The 23,950-nt window shown below is 35.7% G+C and overlaps 1 protein-coding gene across 1 annotated transcript; it reads left to right on the plus strand.

The window, feature by feature from the left end:
• The first annotated feature begins 1,610 nt into the window (after window positions 1-1,610).
• On the plus strand, window positions 1,611-23,402 carry LOC141815803 (12-oxophytodienoate reductase 1-like). The gene is made up of 5 exons (XM_074703684.1): window positions 1,611-1,777; window positions 1,983-2,123; window positions 2,201-2,331; window positions 22,317-22,481; window positions 22,573-23,402. The coding sequence occupies exons 1-5, from the start codon at window positions 1,728-1,730 to the stop codon at window positions 23,157-23,159; spliced, it is 1,074 nt and encodes a 357-aa protein (XP_074559785.1). The 5' UTR covers window positions 1,611-1,727; the 3' UTR covers window positions 23,160-23,402.
• Window positions 23,403-23,950: the final 548 nt, after the last annotated feature.

The following is a 23,950-nucleotide window of genomic DNA, read 5'->3' on the forward strand; positions in this document are numbered from 1 at the left end:
TCGACATGTGGTTTATGGAGTTTTATGCGTATTTGTGCAGTTTTGTGATTTTAGTCTTGTGAGTACTTATGTTTTGGCTTTGTGGTAGAGTTGTCGTTTGATTTTTGTTGTGAGCACAATTGATGTGCTTTGAGATTTTCGTTGTTTCGTAGTTGTTATGGTGGTTGTTATAGTTGATGCTGTGTTGGATGTGTAGTTGTGGCATTGTAGGTCTTTATCCTGTAGTTGTTTGATGTTATGTTGGATGTGTAGTCGTGGTCGTGTGTGCCTTTATCCTGTAGTTGTTTAGCAGTTATGTATATATATTGTATTGTAGAGCGGCTGTGTGGGCCTGGATGTTGAAATGTATTCAAGAAAAATTGAATTGTTACAGGGAAAATACTGTCAAAATTTTTCGGACGACTATCTCTCAGGACGTGACACTCTCTTATATTGTTGATCAAGATAACACCACTTTTTCATTATACTTACCCTAAATATCTATTATAAATTAAATAAATAGCACAAGGATAACATAACATGATATGACATAATATATTAAGCATGACATATGATAACTATTTATAAATATACACATATATATGACAAATACATAATATATCAAGAAACATAATTAAATAAATAATAATAATTGATTTATAATAATGAATCGAATTGATGTCGAACATAATAGCAATAATTCTAAAGGCTCATTTTTGCAATAAAATTTTAAAGAAGACAAAAATGCGTTAACAGTAACTAAATAAATGTTTAAATAGTCTCAAAATCTTAACGATATAAAAGACAAAAATAATCTTAAAATAATGACAAAAATTATTTTGAGCCTTCAAAAAAGCTATAAAAAATGATGTTTTTTGGCCTAAGACTACAACATTACGGATTACACTCAATAACCATTTGTAGATATCTGAACGAGCTTTGATTAAAGTTCTCGTAATTCAACCTAAATCAAAAGTTATAACCTCCCAAAGTTTGGAGTACTTACCTCAGTCGCCTTAGGTTAAAAAGAACTTCTTCTTGAGTTTAGAGTAGTGTTATCAAAATCCACCAAATAATGACTTAAGTGCTTCATATTAAAAATGTCAGAAGTTTCAAATGACTAGGAAAGCGCAACATGTAAAAATTATTAGTGATCTACTGCAATATCTTACGAGATCCAATCTTTTGATTTTTTAAGTTTATTATACTCATCAATAGGAAAACAATCACGTGTTAATACAGTCTAAATATAATCATCAACATTAAAAAGTATCTGACGATGATGACTATAAATTCAAGCCTTATACTTACCTATTCATGAATAACTCGAAAAGATGCTCAGTCATCTCATCCATTTTAGGACTATATGTGAGATAGGAGTTAAAACAGTACTCCGGATGGATTCCGTCCTCAGACAGCCTTAAAAGGATTTAAACCCAATTCTTTTTTTTTTATGCAAAAAAGTTAGGAAGAAACTAATACAAATTTCATTTTAAGACGATAAAACAATATATCATTATTTGACTTTCTTTCGAGAGCGTGAGGTGATTCAAAGCCACTAGTTGGCATAGATATTTGTGGGTCGCTGTCTAAGGAAGACAATGATGACAAGTTAATTGGCATAGACAATTTGAGCGGGCGAGAAGAACAAGCGTAAGGACTTGAACTATCTTGAAAGATCAAGTCTCTCTCCAATAATTAATTAGCAAAGGTCCATGATCAAAGAGATCTGTTTCATTTCTAGATAGATGGCTCTTCTGACTCCTTACAAGATGGGCAAGTTTGATCTATCTCACAGGTAAGTTTCGACACTTCTAAAATTCAATCGCTCTTAAATCTGCTGTTTAAGGTTTGCTTATGATGATACTTGCTCCAGTATTTTGCTAAAGAATATCACGTTGTCTCAGTAAAATTAATCCCTATCCCTGCCATAAATAGTGTCCATCCTAGGATTTCTCCGCTTGCTTTAAGGAGCATCTTTTCATTCGGTTTTGCTTTCACAGGATAGTCTTGGCACCGCTTACAAGGTGTCGGTCTTATGGCAATGTCCCCCAACCGCATGCCATCTTGTACTACTCTCAGAGGGCCACCAATGGCGGCCTGCTTATTTCTGAAGCCGCTCCCGTCTCAGACACTGCATTAGGGTTTTATTCATTTCTAGATCTTTCCCGATGCAACTCATCGATTAATTTTTTATGGATTCATCGGGATGAATATGCAGGTACCCATGTATGCCAGGTATTTGGACAAAAGAACAAGTGGAGGCATGGAAACCGATTGTGGATGCAGTGCATGCAAAGGGAGGGATCTTCTTCTGCCAGCTATGGCACGGCGGCAGGGTTTCCAATCCTGGTATCCTCCTCTTTAGTCAACTTTGTTACAGAAAAAAAAAAAGATAATATAGAGATCAAGAATAGACAAAGGAGATAAATTTTTTTGATTCTTCGTTCATAAATAAGTAGTCTATTTAAACTAATTACATAACCTAAACAAACCACTAACTTCATGATTATCTTCATAATTATCCCACTAACTTAACTATTGCAAATGCATTGAACATGAATCATTGTTTTCAACCACTAACCACCACTAATTGTTAGAGAAGGTTAGCCGAACTAGAAAAAAGAAAAATGCAAAGAAATAAAATTTCTTGATTAATGATTTATTTATGAGGATTATAATTTATAGAGGTATTAAAATACTTGATCAATTGGCAGATTAATAAAGAAATTATCAATTAATATATTACAAAAGAAAAATTCTAATTTAATAATTAAATTTTATTGAATAGTTCTTTTTTCCCCCCCCCCCCCCCCCCCCCCCCCCCCCCCCCCCCCCCCCCCCCCCCCCCTCCCCCCGACAAATTCAACGGAAGATCTTTGACGTTGAGTTTGCTTGCTTGTCTGGTGAACCATTGCCTGGATAATGACTTAGTAAAGATATCAACAAGTTGATCATTTGCAAAAATATAAGAGACAAATAACTATTGAGTTGTCACACGTTCTTGAACAAAATGAAAATTAATTTTCACATTTTTTGTACGAGCATGAAAGACTGAATTTGCTGTAAAATATGTCGCTCTAATATTATCATACTGGTGCAATATTTGATACAAGATGAAGTTCTTAAAGAAGTGATTGAAGCCAAATAATTTTAGACATTGTATTGGCTATAACTTTATATTCAGCCTCAGTGCTTGAACGAGATACTATAGGTTGCTTTTCAATTCCATAAGATAAAATTTTGTCCAAGAAATATTACATACCCACTAGTAGAGCATCTATCTTAAGGAGAGTTTGTCCAATCCGCATCGCTATAGACATGTAAGTCTCTAGAAAATTGACGATATAGAAGAAAATTATGTAGAATAGTACCTTTGAGATAGTGAAGTATTTTTTTCATATTATTCTAATTGTATTCAGTTGAAGCATGCATAAATTAATAAGCATGATTTACTACAAAAGTGATATCAGGTTGTGTGACAGTGTTATATTGTAAGACTTCAACAATAATTCGATGAATTTGAAGATCAGATATAGCAAGAGAGGATGGAGTTGTAGAGCAGATGTTTATAGCAATTGGTGTGGAGACTGGACGTGCACTATCCATTTTTGTTCTTTAGAAAAGTCTAGTAATGTATTAGCTCTGAGAAAGGAGACAACCTTCATCATGCGGGATAAGTTTAATACCAAGAAAAAAAATAAGCATTACCCAAATCTCGAATAGAAAATTCTTGATTGAGAAGACTTAATAGAGTTGTGATACCATTTTAATCATAGATTCATCATTATATTTATATAATAGAGAAGAATCTGTCTTTGATATTAAAAATCCTTGAGCTTGTAACCAATTAGATAATCGATGAAATCATTTATGAGGAGCTTGTCGAAGACTATATATGGATTTCTTGAGCTGACAAAAATGAGATGGAAATCCAAGTGGTTGCTCCATAAATATAGTTTTCTCAAGATGATCATGAAGAAAAGCATTAAAAGTGTCCAGTTGTTGTACAAGTCAATTAAAACTAATAGCTATCAATAATAACAATCTAACAGATGTAATTTTGATGACAAGGGTTGAAGGTATCATGAAAGTCAATATCTGATTATTGACTAAATCCTTTGGCTATAAGTCGAGCTTTGTACCATTCAAGAGAACCATCATCTCAATGCTTGAGACGAAATACCATCAGCTCGATGCTTGAGACAGCATACCCATTTGTAGGACCGATGGGTATGCTAGAGGAGGTGAATAGTACATTCTTTTGTTCATTCGACTTTACAAAACTAGTAGCGGAATTAGTAATAACAAGTATAAAGACACGCAGATTTTTTACTTGGTTCATAACCCCCTAGGACTAGTATATCCAAGGCCTATGTATGGGAGGCACTCGTCCACTAGTGGTCTCTTTTTCAGACCTTTGTCCGGAGGCAGAGAATCCTGTCTTATAGTCCACAATATAATAATGATAAAGTGCAAGACAATAATATTAGGATCATACCGGTGCAATACGCATATTTACACGTTTCACAAACGTGCACAGCGGAAATATACAAATAATTAAACTAATTATTATCACAACACATGCATGTAAAATAGAAAATAACATGTACATGGCATGATAGGAAATTAAAATTTTATAGAATAACAAATTATTCAATACGCATTTTATTGATGACGTTGAGCGAAGTTGGTATCAATCTAGTAGTCCTCGTCTAAATCCCGCCTCTATTAGTGATTCATGCCAAGCTCTCATTTGAGACCGCTTCGGAAGTCACAAGTCGCGTCATCGTCGTCGGTACTAGCCAATGATCGATAACGATCGATTCGAGAGAAACCTTATTTCAAAAAATACACAACAATGTTTATCGCGATCATTTTTTGAGGTTTGCTAACTATCATCAGAAATCATATTTTCGGTGTAATTTTTAGTGGTCAACCTTTGATCGCCGATTTAGGATAAATAGTCAAAAATCCTTTCCGATGTTGATGGAACAATTTTCGGTCGGATCTTCACTGGTGGCCGGTGACAACCCTTCATAAGAGTTCCGATGGTGCCATTCGGTGACATGTCTTCTTCTCTGGTATCTGCAACACTGTGAACACTTCACCAGTGTCTTCTTCTCCAGCAGCTATAGTCCATAAGAACAGTCTGCCGGCATAGAACATCCACTGGTTCTTCTCCTAGCGGTTAGCAACACAAACTCAGTGAGTTCAGGAGAAGTCGGCATGGGAGAGGATGAGGAAAGGCTGCGGACGCGCTTGCCCTGCAGAAGTCGTGATCAGGGAAGAAGAGCTGGTGATCAGATCATGCGTTGTCGGGCAAAGAAGCAGCGCCGAAAAGGTTCTCTAGCTTAGTGACAACCCTTCTCACAGCTGCGCGCCTGGGAAGAAGAAGAACAAGGGCGTCGACGACGGTTAGCTACGAAGAGGAAAAGCTAGAGTTCCACTCTCCTCTAGCCGGGGCAGCTAGGGTTTCTCCCGCGCCGGTGAAGGAAGGCGACATCACACGGTGTCAGGCTCGTAAGGAAGAAGCCGAGCAGCGCCATTGTCTCTTTCTTCACGCGATTAGGGAAGAAGGGGCCGATTATGTTTAAGCACGGGAAGCTAGGCGACCACGTCGCCACTCGAGAAGCAGGCCAAATCCCTGTCGCTGCTATGAAGAAGATGAACAACGCCAAAACCCTCGCTTGCAGTTGGCGCATGCTCGGGCGGGATGGATGAGCAACAACCGCAATTCAGATGCTACAGTATTTAAATCGGATCAAATTGATTAGGGTTTGGGCTTATACCGGGTCCGATTTAGACCTGTACTGTAGCAAACAGGGTTTGTTTTGGTTTGGCTGGTTCACTAACCAAACGAATTCCGATTTGATCGAAATCAGTTTTATTTGTTTCGTCTTCTCAAGACGTAGCTTCTCATCACATCCGTTTTGCCAAAATCTCTTTCATCATGAGCCAAACCAAATTGGTTCAATTTTGATTCAAAATCAAATCATTTGGTTCACTAACCAAACGACTTCTGATTTAAACAAAATCAAATTTATTCATTTCATCTTTATAAGATGAATTCCATCATTTGTCCTTTGTCTCATCTAACCAGACATTATTTCTCTCATTTTGAGAATTTAATTCTTAAATTTATTTTAAATTTTTTAGAGAATTTATTATGTGTGTGACCTAATAGATTCCCAGTTATATTGGTTGTCCGTAATTAACTATTAATTACGGAACGATCATCAGTGACACCTAGTAGTATATCATGATTCCCAATTGATCAGAAAATTAATAATTGATTTCAGAACATTTCTAAACCCTTCAACAGCTTCAATTAACCATGCTTCATACTTTTCATCGTCTTATACCCAACTTGGTTCATCTCCACTGTTAAATTTGAGAGGTGTCCTAAGGTAACGCTTTACGATTATACTATTTACTAGATAAATAACAATTCACTATTTGAGTGCACATTTTCTATGTGTTTAATTGGATCTTAAACTCAAATACTGAATGTCTGTAATATAATTCATAGCATGAGAGAATTTGTGATTGGATCACAACTCGTGAGCATCTCTACATGTGCAATTATGAATGTATTGAAATTATCCCTAGTCAAGGAATTGATAAGCACAGACGTCATTGATTTTGTCGAGACTAGCACATTTGAACTCCTTGGTTAGCCAAGCAGTCGATCTCACTGCTGGAGACATTAGATGTTGAGAGTTAAACGTGGATGTTAATTAAAGGTAACTAGTTCATTGGAGTGACCGCCTTGAGACTTCATATGGTTCGATACATATGTCAATGAAGATCTCAGTGCAACTTAAGTGCGAGTTTCCTTTGACTTACGATATTCAAGTCACCTTGGTCGCGGAAGCTTATACTTTGACATCTTAAGCAAGCATCTCAAGGAGGTGTGGACCCGAGATAATTGGGTATAAGTCGAAGTGTCCGAAAGTGTTTGAATAGCCCACAGAGGATTTACCGCTCCTTGAAAAAGAAGACGTATACCTTGCGGCCGCTTGTCAGGATTGTTACTAAAAGTCTTTGGCCAAAACATTACATGTTAAGAGTATGGTACTCTTTTGGATACATGTGCAAGTAACTTGAATCCACAGGACAAGAAAGTAGCTTGGGCTAGGTGTGACGTAGTCAGCCTAGTGGGGACCGACACATAGACCATGTCCTGAACCAAGCGGGTATAAGAGGATGAAAGGAACGAGACACGATTCAGTATAGCTGCTGAAGGGTTTAGAATTGTTCTAGAATCAATCGTTGATTTTTTGGTCAATTGGGGATCATGATGTACTACTAGGTGCCACTCATGATCATTCCATAATTAATGATTAATTACGGACAGCTAAGATAACCGAGAACCTATTGGGTCACACGCACTACAAGTTCTCCGAAGAACTTAAAATGAGTTTAAAAATTGGATTCTTAGAATGAGAGAAATAAAGTCTAGTTGGATCGGACAATGGACAAAATGATGGAATTCATCTTATGAAGACGAAATGAACGAAATTGATTTCGTTCAAATCAAAGGTCGTTTGGTTAGTGAACTAAATGATTTAGTTTTGAACCAAATTGAACCAACTTGGTTTGGTTCGTGATGGAAGAGGTTTTGGTAGAACGGATGTAATGAGAAGCTTCGTCTTGTGAAGGCGAATCGAACAAAACTAGTTTGGGTCAAATCGGAGTTCGTTTGATTAGTGAACCAAACGAACAAAAGATAAATCCGGTTCGCTATAGTGTTAGGGTTTTCAGCTGCCCCGGTTCATTTCTAAATTAGTCGGTTCAACCCCAAACCCTAAAAGTTGGTTTGGCTTTTCTCCTCCGCCGCACTGTAGCAATCTCCCATTTCTCAGCCACGATAAAAACAGGGCTTCTTGCCCTGTTCATAGTCTTTGCAGAGAAGAGGAGCGCCGCCCTCTCCAAGCTCGTGAAGACGCCGAAAAACCCTAGCGGGTTTCCTCTCCATGCCGAGGCTTCCCCTCCGCGATCACTCCTTCGCACGAGCACCTGTCGACCGCAAGCATGAGAGAGGACTTCACCCGCCGCGTTGCTCCACCGTTGCTCGTTGGCCGTCGGAGAAGCAAGGAGTCGTTCGTCGACCCGCTCCTTCTCAAGCTTAGCGGAAATTCCTGAGTGGTGTGCTTTCTGCTCCCGAACATAGCCCCCCTTCTCCTGTGCATGATTGTCCGCAGATGGGATCGCGAGGTTTCCCCGTGGAAACACCAATCGCCTCCTTCGGATGTGAGCAGTCGAAAACTCCAGGTCGCCGACTGTCACGCATCACAGCATCCCTGCTTCGATCAGCCACGTTGAAGAGGAGAGCACGCGTCGTCCCCTGCTCTGATCAGCCACGTGGAGAGGAAGAGAGGGCAGTGAGTTGGAAGTTTGCTGTGTGCCGTGCTGTTGCAGTGTGAAAAATAGGGGAAAGTCCCCTGTTTTCGATCATGTGGGGAAGGAGGAGTTGCTGCTGGAGCCTCTGCCAGAGTAGAAACGTCGTGAAGTGTTCACTGTGTTCGAATATCGGAAAGAAACATTGTTATGCTTCTTGTAAAGCTAGATAGGTCAATCTGAGTCGTCTAACGACTATGTGTCAATTTTTCGGAAGCTTACGAAGGTTCCAAAAATTGTTCCATCGTGATTGAGAAATCGGTTGTTTATCTATTATCGGCGGTCAAAGGTTGACCATCGAAACTACATCGAGAATACGATTCTCGATGATAGTTAGAAAGGCCTGGAAATCGATCGCGACAAACATTATTGCATGATTTTCGAAATAAGACTTTTCTCGATTCGATCGTCATCGATCATCGACTAGTATCGAAGATGATGACGTGACTCGTGGCTTCCGAAGCTCGTCTAGATGAGAGTTTGGCGTAGATCACCAGTAGAGATGAGATTCTGATGAGGATTGCTCGTTTGATACCAATCCCACTCAAACATCATTGGAAAGGTACGCACAGAATTATTTAGTTTTCTGTAAATTTTAATTGTGCACGTAGAATAATTTTTATTTTAAAAATTTTAATTTCCTACCATGCCTTGTATGTTGTTATTTCCTACTATGCATGTGTGTGTTGTGATAATAATTACTGTTAATTATTTCTTTATTTTCGCTACGCACATTTTCGTGTAAACACGCATATTACACCGGGACCCAACACCCACTAGGCTGACTACGTCACACCTAGCCTAAGTTGCTTTCTTGTCATGTGAATTCAAGTTTCTTGTGCATGTTTCCAAAAGGATTGTACTCTTGACATGTAATGCTTTGGCCAAAGACTTTTAGTAACAATATTACAAACGACCGCAAAGGTATATGTCTCCTTTTTCAAGGAGCAGTGTGAAGGTGCCTGGAATTTTATCTATTCAATTTCTGCCAGATAAAAATTTTACAGGGACAGAACCTTTCCAAGCAACCTACATCTTCGATCAGACATGTGCTTGATTGATCAAGCAAGTTCTTGACCAATCGAAGCACACCTTGATCGAAGCATAAAATCGTTGGACTCTTGTGTTGGTATTCAGGATCCATATAAAAGGATAAAAGGAAATAACTATGCAACGGAATAAAATAGTTTGTACCTTTCCTTTGTAGATTGTATAGAAGATGTTCATTACCCGAAGACCTCTTGATCTTCTGTTGTATTCCTCTCCTCTTCTTGGACGTCGTGTGGGCGACGATCTACCAAGATGAACCACCACCCTTCTTCCTTCTTGCTTCCATCGATGCCGCCTATCACCAGGGAGAACCAAAGCTAGGAGCTCTCCTCTTCCTTCCTTTCTTCTAAACTTCTTCCACCAAGAAGAAGAAACCTCTTCTTCTTATCTTCCTCTTCTTCTTCCTCTTTTGGGCGCCGGCCCTAGGGGAACCAAGAAGAATTATTGCTTGGGCACCGACCCTAGGGAAGGAAAGGAGGAGAAATGCACTAGGGGCGCCGGCCCTAGAAAGGAGGAGAGGAGAACTCTTGAGCCGGCCCTAATAGAGAACCAAGAGAAAAGATTGATTTGAGCCGCCCTCCTCTCCTCTCCTTTTATAGGCTTGCCTCCATAGGAAGTTTAGGAAAAAAATAACAGAATTAATATAATTTTTTGGATAACAAAATTAACATAATTTTTTGGATAACAAAATTAACATAATTTTGTTGGATAACAAAATTTTATCGGATAATAAAATTAATATAATTTTGTTGGATAACAAAATTAACATAATTCTATTTAGGATTAACTGAATTCTATTAACCAAATTCTTAATAGAATTCTAAACAGAATTCTTAACAGAATTTTAACAGAATTCTAATTGAATTCTTAACAGAATTCTTAATAGAATTCTAATAGAATTCTTATTGGGTGGATACGAGGCTTTATCTAGAGGCTACAACAGGGACCTAGAGGAGGAATTGGTTTAGGCCTCCTAATGGGCTTGGGCTTCCCGTGTTCTCCCTGAACACCCAACTCAAGTCCATCAATAATAATCCATACCACTAAAGGGTTATTATTGAACTACCGCACCAATCCCATATTACAATATGGGCTCCTTCTTATCATGAGTGCATTAATCTCCCTGTGTTTAAGATATTGTATGTCTGTCAATTAATTGAATTACTGACAACTCAATTAATTAACTTCTAATTTTGAGAGTAGTACCACTCAACTTTATTATCATGTGGACTAAGTCCACCTGCAGGGTTTACATGATAATCCTTATGAGCTCCTCAAGGGGATATCATCAGCCTAAATAATTAGGACACAGATTCCTTCTATAATCAACAACACACCATATACATAACATTATCTCCCAACTCATCGGGCCTATTGATTTAATGAATAAATCACCCTTTGATGAATTAAAGAAATAAATACTAAGTATATGTGTAGGGATTAAGAGAATGCACATCCATAATAACAGAGGTCTAGTTCGATTATATAGTCAGTATAAATCGAACGACCTCAAATGGTCCTGCTCAATACACACAAAGTGTACTAGTGTAATTTTATAGTCAAGATAAACTAATACCAATTACACTACAACCGTTCCAATGGTTTGTCCCAATCCATCTTGGTTGTGAGCTACTATTTATAATTTATATGGAACTGATAACATGATCTTCTGTGTGACATCACACACTATGTTATCTACAATATAAATTAAGTGGACAACTGCATTAACATATATAAGAATATAAAATATAAACATTTGGCCAAAGTGATTCTCATTTCAATTTATTTCAAAATAGATGTTCATACAAAAGCTAGGCTTATAGTATACATCCCAACACAGTGAATCTTCCATGGGTTATTTAAACACCTTCGGGTACTTCGACTTATACCCAATCATCTCTGGTCCACACCTTCTTTGAGATATTTGTTTAAGATGTCAAAGTATAAGCCTCTATTATCAAGGTGACTTGAATACCTCAAGTCAAAGGAAACTTGCACTTGAACTGCACTAGATCTTCATTGACATATATATAGAACCATATGAAGTCTCAAGGTATGTCACTCTAATGAACTAGTTACCTTTAATTATCATTCATGTTTAACTCTGAACATCCAATGTCTCCAGCTATCGAGATCAGTTGCTTGGCTAACTAAGGAGTTTAAGTGTGTTATTCTCGATAGAATCGATGACGTCCATGCTCATCAATTTCTCGACTAGGGATAGTTTCAATACATTCATAATTACATATGTAGAGATGCTCACTAGTTGTCATCCAATCACAAATTCTCTGATGCTATGAATCATATTACGGGCATTCAGTATTCTAGTTTAAGATCCAATCAAACACATAAAAAAATATGCAGTCAAATAGTGAATTACTATTTATCTAATAAATAGTATAACTATAAGGCGATTGTCTTAGAACACCTCTCAAATCTAACAAATAAAACTTAAAATAAATAGTAAACTCTCATATAGCCGATCTGGAAGCCCATGAATACTGTGCACTCCTCCTGGAACTTCCCCGGTTGCACGAGCTTAGCTCCGTTCGTGTTCAGCAGCACCACAGGATGAAGAATAAGGAACAAAAAAGATGTTTCTTGTGGTGCACGCTATGACCCTTATATGGACTCTTCCGGGCGCCTAGATTCTTATATGGGCACCTAGATCCGATCTGATCTGACCTCTTCGGTCATTATTGAGGTTGATTCTTCTTGAACCATGCACCTGGACCATCTAGGGCCGCCTATACCATCCAGGCGCCTAGAGTACCATCCAGGCGTCCGGATCTAGTCAACTCAGGTTTGACTTGATTCAGCTGCTTCTGTTTGCTCCTCCATGCTTCTTCAATATTGCTTCCAGCTCTTAGTTCCTGTAAGATAAGCATACACACAAATAAAGCAACCTAAGCCTACCTGTAGTCTGCCTGATCTACTAGCCTTACCTAAGTTTTGTTGGGTCCAAAAGGATGTTCGTATCTCCACAATGGCATGATATTGTCCACTTTGGGCCTAAGCCCTTATGATTTTGCTCTTGAGCTATACCCAAAAGGCCTCATGCCAATGGAGATATTTTTCATCCTTTTAAACCCATGATCTTTCCCATGTGTTTAGATGTGGGACTATGTTTGCACCCTTGCAACCCAACAATCCCCCCTCAAACAAAGGACTACTGGAAGCTCCCCTACCATTTCTCATGGTCCGGCTGCCATTTCTCATGGTCCGGCTGCCATGTCCTCATGGTCCGGCTGCCATGTCCCTCATGGTCCGAGCCTCCCCTACTTCCTTTGTTTTTTTTCCCGATGGTTCCCACATGGTTAGATCTAGATCATGACTCTTCCGGCGGTTAGTCCGGTGAAGAGCAACCTCGCTCTGATACCACTTGTTGGGTCCAAAAGGATGTTCGTATCTCCACAATAGTATGATATTGTCCACTTTGGACCTAAGCCCTCATGATTTTGCTCTTGGGCTCTACCCAAAAGGTCTCATGCCAATGGAGATACTTTTCATCCTTTTAAACTCATGATCTTTCCCATGTGTTTTAGATGTGGGACTATGTTTGCACCCTTGCAACCCAACAAATTTTACCCTATAGATCTAATTTATTGGCTTACCCATGCCTAACTTCCTATTAGAACTAATCACTTCATAGGTAAACTTCCCACCTGCTAAACATCCTGTTTGGACTTTCTCTTACCTAACCTCTAGTTAAGACTAATCACTTCCATAGGTAGACTTCTCATCTGTCAAACATTTGGTCACCCTTGATCTATTTTGACTTTTCCATGCCCAACCTCCTGTCAGGACTTTCTTACCCAGTTTCACTCACCAAGACTTCCTGCTCAACCTCCAACCATGTTTTCTTTACCTAATCTCCAGTTAGATCTTCCTGCCCAACTTCACTCACCAGATCTTTCTTACTCAATCCTCCAAACCAGGTCCTCCTTGTCCAATCCTCCAGATCAAGACTTCCTTTTCCTAGCCACAAGCAGGACTTTTCCTACCTAGCCTCAATTAGGACTTCTCCTTAATCGGTCTAACTAACTAGGATTTCTTGCCCGGTCTAATTGACTACAACTTCTCGCTAGTCTTCTGGTCAAACTGACCTAAATTAGACTTTACTCACATACAAACATTATGTCTTGTTTGGATCAACCCTTGGTCAAACTAACCAGACCTAGGTGCATTGTCAAACATCGAAACTCTAAGGATAGACTAGTGCTCCTTACACCAACAATCTCTCCCTTTTTAATGCTTGACAATTTCTTAAATTTAGAATCAGGTTAGGGTTTAATAATTTGAAAGAAATCTAGATATTTTAACTTAAGTCCCTTCTCCACTTTTTCATATATAAAAAAACTTATTGTATTGCACCAAAAATTATGGTATGTCCTATGGTCACAACTTAGTTTTGACAATTCTTGAAAAACCATAGTAGATTTTTTTAAAAATAATTTTAAAATAAATTTTTAAAAGAGTTTTTCCAAAAAATATTTAATATAATTTTTCAAAAAATTTTCAAACTAAGTTTTGAAATGTGTTTTAGAGATATAAAGTAAATGTTTTTTAAAAAAATTATTTCTCTTTCAATTAGGATTTCCCCATTAACCTGACACATTTTTAGGGCTCTTGTTAATCACAAAGTAATCTTCCTATGTATCTTAGGGTTTGACCTAAATTAAAGGAATAATTAAAAATAATTTTAAAATATGATTTTGAAATTGATAAAGATTGTTAAAAGATTTTTAAGTGTTTATGTTAGTACCGATGGAATCAAAATATCTCTACAATGATATGATATTGTCCACTTTGGCCTAAGCCCTCGTGGCTTTGTTCTTGGGCTCTCCCCAAAAAGCCTCATTCCAATGGAGATATCTTTCATCCTTTTAAACCCATGATCTTTTTCATATGTTTTAGATGTGGGACTATGTTTGCACCCTTGCAACCCAACAATCCCCCCCCCCCCTCAAACAAAGGACCACAAGCTCCCTTCAAACGGAAACCCTCCGTTTGATATCTGAATCATTGATCTACCAGGACTTTCTACCCCTCAGTCCACTTGACCTACTATAACTTTCTGCCTCTCGGCCCACCCGACCTACTTGGACTTTCTGCCTAGTGTCTGGTCCTCTTGATTCAGACACAGGAGCACCTACTTCTTTTAAATTTGTTTAAGGTTCAACCCACATGGTTAGATCTGAATCATGACTCTTTCGGCGGTTTGTCCGTACCATGGAATTAAAATATCTCCACAATGACATGATATTGTCCACTTTGGGCCTAAGCCCTCATGACTTTGTTATTGGGCTCTCCCAAAAGGCCTCATTCCAATGAATATATCTTTCATCCTTTTAAATTCATGATCTTTTCCATGTGTTTTAGATGTGGGACTATGTTTGTACCCTTGCAACCCAACAGTTTATACATAAAAAAATTTTGAAATAGTTTTGCTCTTCCGATTTAGACCTCCCCCTTGATCTAACAATTCCTTTGGTATCTTTGTTACCCACAAGATAAGCTCTCTATGTGTTTACGAGGTTAATCCAAGTCAACAGAATAAATAGTTTAAGGTTTTCAAAATATGAATTTTAATTAAACTTTTAATTTAAATTTCCCCCTAAATCTAATACTTCCTTAGAGCTCCTTGTAGACTACAAGGCAACCTCTCTATGTGTCTTAGGGGTTGTTCCAAGTCAAAAGATTAATTTATAAAATATTTTATAAATATGAGTTTTCAAAAATATTTTTTTAAAGAGATTTTCAAGTAATTTTTTAAAATATTTTTTAAAATAGGATCTTTCAAGGATAACCTCTCCCTTAACTAGATACTCTATTAGGACATCCTTGTTGACTACAAGGAATTTTTGCCTATATGTCTTAGGGTTCTTAGACATAGTGTTGACTTAAAAGTTCTGTGTCTAAATGTTGGTCAACTAATTTTTCAAAGATACATATTTTTGAAAACTATAATATAAGTACACACAATAAGCATGAATTTTAAGTAATTATCAAATTTTCAAAAATAGATTTTAGAAAATAATTTTAATCATTTTAGAAAAAGTTTTTTGAAACTTTATACTTTACTTGTTCTTATCATCTCACCCATTGTACGTGCCTTAGTACATGGCATAAAGGGGTTGTCTTATGGGTTTCGTGAGATATTTTATCAATTTTATTTTTGTTAATTTTTTTTGAGTTCTAATGAGTGTTTGACCTTGTGGTAGATTTAGGTTTAATCGTCAGTTAATTAAAGTCCACATTTTAAAAATTAACTTCCAGGTCGTGGCGAAGTAAGGGCCTTCTTAGTTATTGAAATAATAACCACTTTCTTAGACAAAGTCTTTTTAATAAATTATGACTTTAATCAACTTCTTAAAAAATTCTAATCTAACTAGTCTAGGATGTGACGAGTTAACTTTAATTAGGTCGACTTAGTTAAGCAGACCAAGCAAGGTATTCCTTACCCCACTTGACTACCTAAATCAAACTTTCTTAATGTACTATCATCTCACCCCACCCTAATACTATATTAGGCAAGTGTTAGCAAGTTATTTATCCTTAACTAACCGTTCTAGATTTAGTAGTAAGTAAATATGATAACATGACATTTATGTGCATACAAAATAAAGCATATGCATGTACATAGTAGGTATGCATGATTCAATCAAGAACTTTTAAATTTCTAATAATGTATCAAATTTTTGATTTAATATATTTTGTGTGGACCCTTGAATGTATCAACTAACTTTGAATTTTATATGAATTTTATTTCATTAGACAATATTTTGAGTTAGTTTCATAATTATAAGTATTTAATTATAATTAGGTTCATAGTTTTTAATTTTTTTGTTTGAATTATTAAGTTGTAGATTTAATTTTTGGTTTGAATTAAGTTATATTTGAATTGTTAATTTATTTTTTTATTTTTATATTTATTTTTTAAATTTATTTTTGAATTATTAATTTATTTTTAAATTATAAGTTTAGTTATTTTCCACAATTAAATAAAACTGGATGATAATTTAAATTCAAGTTTCTAAGATTTAAATTTGACTTGCTAAACTTTATAGAATTATTTTCTTAAATTTTAAAATTTAATTTCAAATTTTTTGAATTTAATTTTAAATTTTTAAAATTATTTATTATTTCAAATTAAAAGGTACATGATTATAGTTAATTTGAATATTTAATTTTAAATTATTAGTGTTTAAATTTAAATTAGTATTTTCAAACTTTAAAAACTTATTCAAATAATTTTTAAGATTTAATTTTAAATTTTTCATAATTAAATGATTAATTTTAGTATTTTTCTGGATGGATTTTAAAATTTTCTCATTATTAAGAATATCTTGATTATTTAATTCTGAATTATTTATTAAAATTAAATTATTTAATTTATCTTGATAATTATAAATTTTATCTTATTTAATTAAATTATTATTAATTTTTAAATTTATTAAATTAATTAAAGTTGAATTATTCACTTGTGAGTTATCTTGATTGAATAAGTTAAAGAATTGATCTAATTTTTTACTTATTAAAATTATATCTTGATTAATTAAAATTTTAAAATAAAATAAATTATTAATATTAGTTAAATTTATTGAAATAAGTAAATTTGAAGTAGTAAAATTATTATTTAATTTAAATTTATTCAAATTAGATGGATTTTCATTGTTTGATAATATCTAAATATAAATTTTTTAAATTAATATTATTATTAATTAAAATTTTAGAATTAATTGACTTTTTTAATTTGTTAATTATAAAATTTTTAAATTATTTTAATTAATCAACTTTAAATTGATCAAATTATTTAAATTTAAATTATCTAAATTTGAATTAGTCAAAGTAGATAATTTTAAATTTATTAAATTATTTAATTTAAATTATCTAAATTTAAATTTGTCAAGTAGATATTTTTAAATTTGTCAAATTATTTAAATTTAAATTATTTAAAATTTTTAAAAATTTTAAATTATTAAATTTGAGTTTTTTAAGGTTGAATTTTTTAAATTAGTTAAATTGGAAATTTTTTTAATTGATTAAATTTTAATTTTCTAAATTGTTAAATTTTGAATTAGTCAAATTAATATTTTCTAACTTATCTTAATTTACAAAAAAAAAATAATTCAATCATGAGAAATCTAAAGAGCATTTTCATAAATAAACAAACTTGCCAAAATCACATCCACTAATTCCGATTTCATCACTTTCTCCACCTTCTTTTCCGGGCACCAATTTTTATAGTGTCCGCATTTCTGTCACTTAAAATACGTAATGTGCTTTTTGAATTATCGAGCTCTTAACATCGGTTGCTCTTTTACCGCCGTTGGTGTCATCCGAATCTTACAAGAAGGACACTCATTTTTATAGTGTACTTTCTCCCTGCCCTTAAAATATATTATATAAAATTTAAAACAAACATTAAAAATTTTACCTTTCTCTCCTCCATCTTTGCTTTCATGCTCTCGTAGCGTTTAGTCCAATCAAGAACAGACCTGCTCTGATACCAATTGTAGGATTGATGAGCACGCTAGAGGAGGGTGAATAGTGCATTCTTTCATTCGTTCGACTTTACAAAAACTAGCAGCAGAATTAGTAATAACAAGAACAGGGACACACGGATTTTTTACTTGGTTTCTAAATCCCAAGGTCAGTACATCCAAGACCTATGTACGGGAGATGCCCGTCCACTAGTGGTATCCTTTCCAGTCCTTTGCCCGGAGGTGGAGAAACTCGTCTTACAGTCCATAATATAATAATAATAAAGTGCAAGACAATAAAACTTAAAATAAATAGTAAACTCTCATGTAGTCGATCTAGAAGCCCTTGAGCATCATGCACTCCTCCTGGAACTTCTCCAGTTGCACGAGTCTGGCATCATTCGCGTTTAGCAGCACCACAGGATGAAGAATGAGGAGTAGAGAAGATGTTCCTTGTAGTGCATGTTGAAGCCATTATATAGACTCTTTCGAGCGCTTGGATTCTTATCTGGGCGCTTAGATTCGATTTGATCCGATCTCTTCGGTCTTTATTGGGGCCAATTCATCTTGATCCGAGCGCTTGGACCATCTAGGGGCGTCTGGACCATCTGAATGCCTGGAGTAACATCTGGGCGCCTAGATTCAATCAACTCGGGTTTGACCTAAGTTGACCACAGGCTTAGTTCAGCTATTTCTATTTACACCTCCTATGCTTCTTCAATCTTACTTCCAGCTCCTAGTTCCTGCAAGATAAGCCTACTTGTAGTTCGTCTGACCTACTAGGCTTACCTAAGTCTTATCCTGTAGGTCTAACCTACTGACTTACTCGTGTCTAACATCCCGTTAGGACTAGTCACTTCCATAGGTAGACTTACCACCTGCCAAACATCCTGTTTGGACTTTCCGTTACCTAACCTCCAGTTAGGATTAGTCACTTCCATTAGTTGACTTCTCATCTGCCAAACATCCGGTCATCCTTGACTTGTTTGAACTTTTTGTTGCCCAACCTCCAGTCAGGACTTCCTTGCCTAGCTTCACTTACCAAAACTTTCTGCCCAACCTCCAACTAGGTCTTCCTTGCCTGACCTCTAATTAGGTCTTCCTGCCTAGCTTCACTCACTAGGTCTTCCTTGCCTAGTCCTCTAAATCAGGTCTTCCTTGCCCAATCCTCTAGATCAAAACTTTCTTTGCCTAACTGCAACTAGGACTTTCCCTACCTAGCTTTAACTAGGACTTCTCTTTGTCTGGTCTAACCGACTAGGACTTTTGCCCGGTCTAACTGACTAAGACTTCTCACTAGTATTCTGGACAAACTGACCTAACTAGACTTCACTCACATCCAAATATTAGGTCCTATTTGGATTAACCTTTGGTCAAATTGACTAGATGTAGGTGTATTGTCAAATATTGAAACTTTAAGGACAGACTAGTACTCCTTGCACCAACACCATTTAGAGCCCACAACATACATGGAGGGAGTGCACGGAACTAAGTTCCATGTTCCATTGCAATGAAGTACATCAAATTCTATAGTCATTGCACTATACTAATTCAGATCCTTGTTTGCTTATAAAAAATAAGTTGGTTCAATAGATTATAAAGAGACTACTAAAGCTTGCGATATTGGGTTGCCTTTGGTGGACAACGGTGCATAGATGTCATTTAAGGGAAGCATATGACAAGGAGCACTATCATTTGAATTACTTGTTGATGGCGATGAGAAAGTGGGCTGACATGGTGATTTTGATGATAAACTTGGATTATTTGAGGATCCTGAGCCAGAAAGCATATTATCAGTGATCAGTGAGGCTTTTGAGAATGGACATAAAACATGGTTTAACATATTATCCCTTTTGATATTGTTAGCGTGTCTTGCTATTGTCGAAGTAGCAACTTGAGATAACTTCGATGATATAGGAGAGTTATTAGAGAGCCCCAGAGCAACACCTAGGATGTTATTAGGGGTGAGTAAAAATTTGATTAAACCGAATAAACCGACTGAACCGATTGAATTAAAAAATTTGATTCGGTTATTTCAGAATTTTGATTATTTTTTCTAAAAAAATTCAGTTAATTTGGTTAATTAAGTTTCAGTTTCAATTTTAAAATTTCTTATTTGATTAAACCGAATAAACCGAACTAGAAAAATAATTTATAAATTTTAAGTAAATAAATTTATAAATCCCTAATTAATTAGTAAATTTTCATAATATTTTAAAAAATTAGTTAATTCGGTCGAAACTGAATTAACCAATAAAATATCAGTTCGATTTGTTCGATTTTTATTAAAAAATTTGGTCAGTTCGGTTGGTTCAAAAAAATTAGTTTATTCAATTTTCGGTTAATTCAGTTCAGTTTGGTTCGATTTTAATCGAATACTCAGCCCTAGATGTCATCACATCCTACAATGTTTGGTGGCATAAAAAATGTGCCACTTATATCTAGAGGAGAGATTGAAGAACCTGTTAAAAAAAGGAAATAAAGATGCATCAAAAGTAACATGCCGCAAAATATATATTCATCCTATTGGTATATGCAAGCAACGATACTCATGATGTAAATTACTATATCAAGGAAAACACATTCTAGTGAACGAGAATCAAGTTTTTGTTTAGAGTAGCGCAATCACGAATAACATGCGCAATCAAAAATTTGAAGAAAAGTATAGTCAAGAGTTTGATTATAAATTTTTTTTCAAATGACACTTATGATTAAGCAATGGGGTAGAAAGTCGATTTATGAGATATGTTACAGTACAAACAGCTTCATCCCAAAATTTGCGAAACTGATGCATGATGGAAAAGAGCTAAGGTGGTTATAACAATATTTATATATTTTCTCTCAGCAGAGCCATTTTACTCTAGAGTATGAGGGCAAGAGACTCAATGAACAATTCTATAAGAGACAAGATGATAATGAAGAACTTGATATTCACCTCCCCATTTAGAATGAACAGAGAATATTTTATGATTAAAATATCATTCAACTTATTTATGAAAATAACATAATTGTCCAATAAAACAGATTTTCTTCTCATAGGATAGAGTCAAATATATTTACTAAAATGATCAATAAAGGTAACATAATATAGAAGACCTTAGTTAAATAAAATAGTTATAGGGCCTCAAACATCCGAATGAATTAATTCAAGTGGAAGATTAGAAATATGATCAGATGAAAAGAAAGGTAGCAACTTTTAGATTCCATGCAGACCCTATATGAATGAAATGGAAAGGAGATAAAGGAAGTAGGTAAATCATACCTATTGATAATCAACTGAACAATGCGAAGAAAAGGATGACCAAGTCAGGCATGCTAAGCTAGTTTATTTGTGCGTTCACTGATGAAAGCTTTGATTGAAGAATTTTGAAGATAATTAAGGCTATGTTTGATTCTCCCATAAAATAAGATAGTATTTATTCCTCTATCCTTATAAAATAATTATTACGATGAAATTTAAAAATGACATCATTATCAAGACAACATTAACGTACGGAGAGCATATTTTTAGTAATAAATGAGACGTGAAAGATGTTGCGCATGTGAAAAGTACGATTAGATAAATGAATATGTATTTCCAAGATTAGTAATTTGTAAAGTTGAGCCATCGCCTACTTACACCGTATCCAAGCTATAGTATGGTGTTACTTCTATAAGAATATTACAATCTGATGTGACATGAGGAGTTGCTTCGGTGTCAATATATCATTTAGTAGATGAAAACTCTGATGGTTTACTAAGAGTAGGTATGGTCGAGAGCACTAAATATGTGAAATAGTCGATTGTCTTAAAGCTGTAGGACCACCGACAAAGTTTGTGTCAAATTTTTTAGGATATTGAGTATCAATATGCCCAACTCTAAGATAAATTTGACATCTACGTCGAGTATTCGACAATAAAAATAGAAGCAAAAAGAAAAAAAATAAAGGAAAAGATAGAATAAGGGGGGAAACGATAGTAAGGGAAGCGAAGAAATAATATGCACACTGATGGCGATGATAGAAGAAAAACCACTATCGAACGGCGATAAAAATTTTAAAAAATTAAAAAAATAGTAGCTCTAATATCATATTAGAGTAGGGTAACTGAATTAGAGAAGAGAAAGATACAAACAAATAAAATTTCTTGATTAATGATTTATCCATGAGGGATACAATTTATAAAGGTATTAAGGTGCATGCTCGGTCAATTAACAGATTAATAAAGAAATTATCAATTGACATATTATAAAAAAAATTCTAATCTAATAATTAAATTTTATTGAATAATTCTCTTTTACTAATATTACTAATTATTAATTCATCAACCCACTAATTTCATTATTAATTTTAAATCATTTATCAACGAGCTTAACTCCCAATTTACGATCGAAATAACCTGATGCATTAAGCTTTTCAGGGTATCAACCAAATGGACAAGATCCAATCTCTTGCACTGACCAGCCAGTGCCACTTGATGATTACCTTGAAGACGAGTACACAAAGCCCAGGCGACTAAGAACCGACGAGATCCCTGGACTCGTTAATGATTTCAGAATTGCTGCCAGTAATGCTATCGAAGCCGGTAAGCTCACGTACCATTAAGCCTTGGCACAGCATCAATTAATTTATGCTCCTGTAAAAAATGTGCGCGTCTAAAATCAGCTTCCTACAAGGTTTTGATGGGGTGGAGATCCACGGAGCGCATGGCTATCTCGTGGAGCAATTCATGAAAGACAGCGTCAACGACAGAACGGACGAGTACGGTGGCAGCATGTCGAAACGATGCCGCTTCGCTTTGGACATTGTCAAGGCCATCGCCGACGAAATCGGCGCTGATAGATTGGGGATACGACTCTCTCCCTTCTCTGATTTCTTGGGTTGTTGGGACTCCAATCCCGAGGCGCTTGGCCTCTACATGGTCCAGGAGTTGAACAAGTTCGGCATCCTCTATTGCCATGTCGTGGAGCCGAGGATGTCAAATGTGGAAAGCCGACGCCAGATTCCTCATCGACTCCTTCCCATCAGGAAGGCTTTCAACGGCTCCTTCATCGCTGCCGGTGGGTACGATCGCCAAGAAGGAAACAAAGTGGTGGAAAATGGATACACAGATTTGGTGGCTTATGGTCGCCTGTTCCTTGCCAACCCTGACCTGCCGAGGAGATTTCAGCTGGCTGCTCAGCTCAACCAGTATAATCGAGAAACTTTCTACACTCCTGATCCAATCGTTGGATACAATGACTATCCGGTTCTTGAATCTTAGTCTTAATGTCTTTTGCAAATCATTGCAAAGTGATAAATTGCCTGCTGCTAAAGCTGCTCGCTACTATTGTGAGAATTTAGAGAAATAAGAGACTTAAGCTACCAGGCATTGCTACATTAGTATGGTTCAAGGGATTATTCTTCTCTCGTGCTCGTGATGTAACAATTTGATCACCAATAGCAGAACATGGGGGCTATTTGCATTTTCAAGATTTTATTCAAAATATAATTAATAATTGCATGACGATGTACTTACAATAAGTTAAGAGCTTAAACTCAGTCCCATTAAATTTAGGAATATCTTTTTTAGTTGCCATACTAATTAAAGTAGATATTCTATTTTAAAATTTTTATGATTACAAATGTTTCAATAACATCATTTTTTATGGTTGAATTGTGTTATATTTTGCTTAATCTCTGAGTTAAACAACAATAATTTTTATAATAAAATTATATATAAAAAAATTAATTTAATTTATATTTTATAATATTTACTTTTTTAAAAATACTCTTTTTTATTTACACCATAAAAAAGAAACGATCAGTCCCCACGCAAGTTTCCCTTTGCATGCAGTCCCCAATCGTTAGTTTCAACTCCCCAATTAAGGAATTTACAAATATACCCCCTTCCTATTCTTCAGTCTCCCCTTTTCCCACCGCCGACTTCCCCTCCTCTTTCCCCACCGGCGACTTCTCTTCTTCTCTCCGTCTCCCCGTTAACTGTCTTCCCCTGTCTCCGTCTCCTCCTTTGTTAACTGTAGTCTCTGTTTCTCCACGTTTCTTCAATCACTT

The sequence above is a fragment of the Curcuma longa genome, unplaced genomic scaffold (assembly GCF_044706935.1).
Source record: "Curcuma longa cultivar G26 ecotype Majalengka, Jawa Barat unplaced genomic scaffold, ITB_CL_G26_1.1 contig_10576, whole genome shotgun sequence".
NCBI lineage: Eukaryota > Viridiplantae > Streptophyta > Magnoliopsida > Zingiberales > Zingiberaceae > Curcuma > Curcuma longa.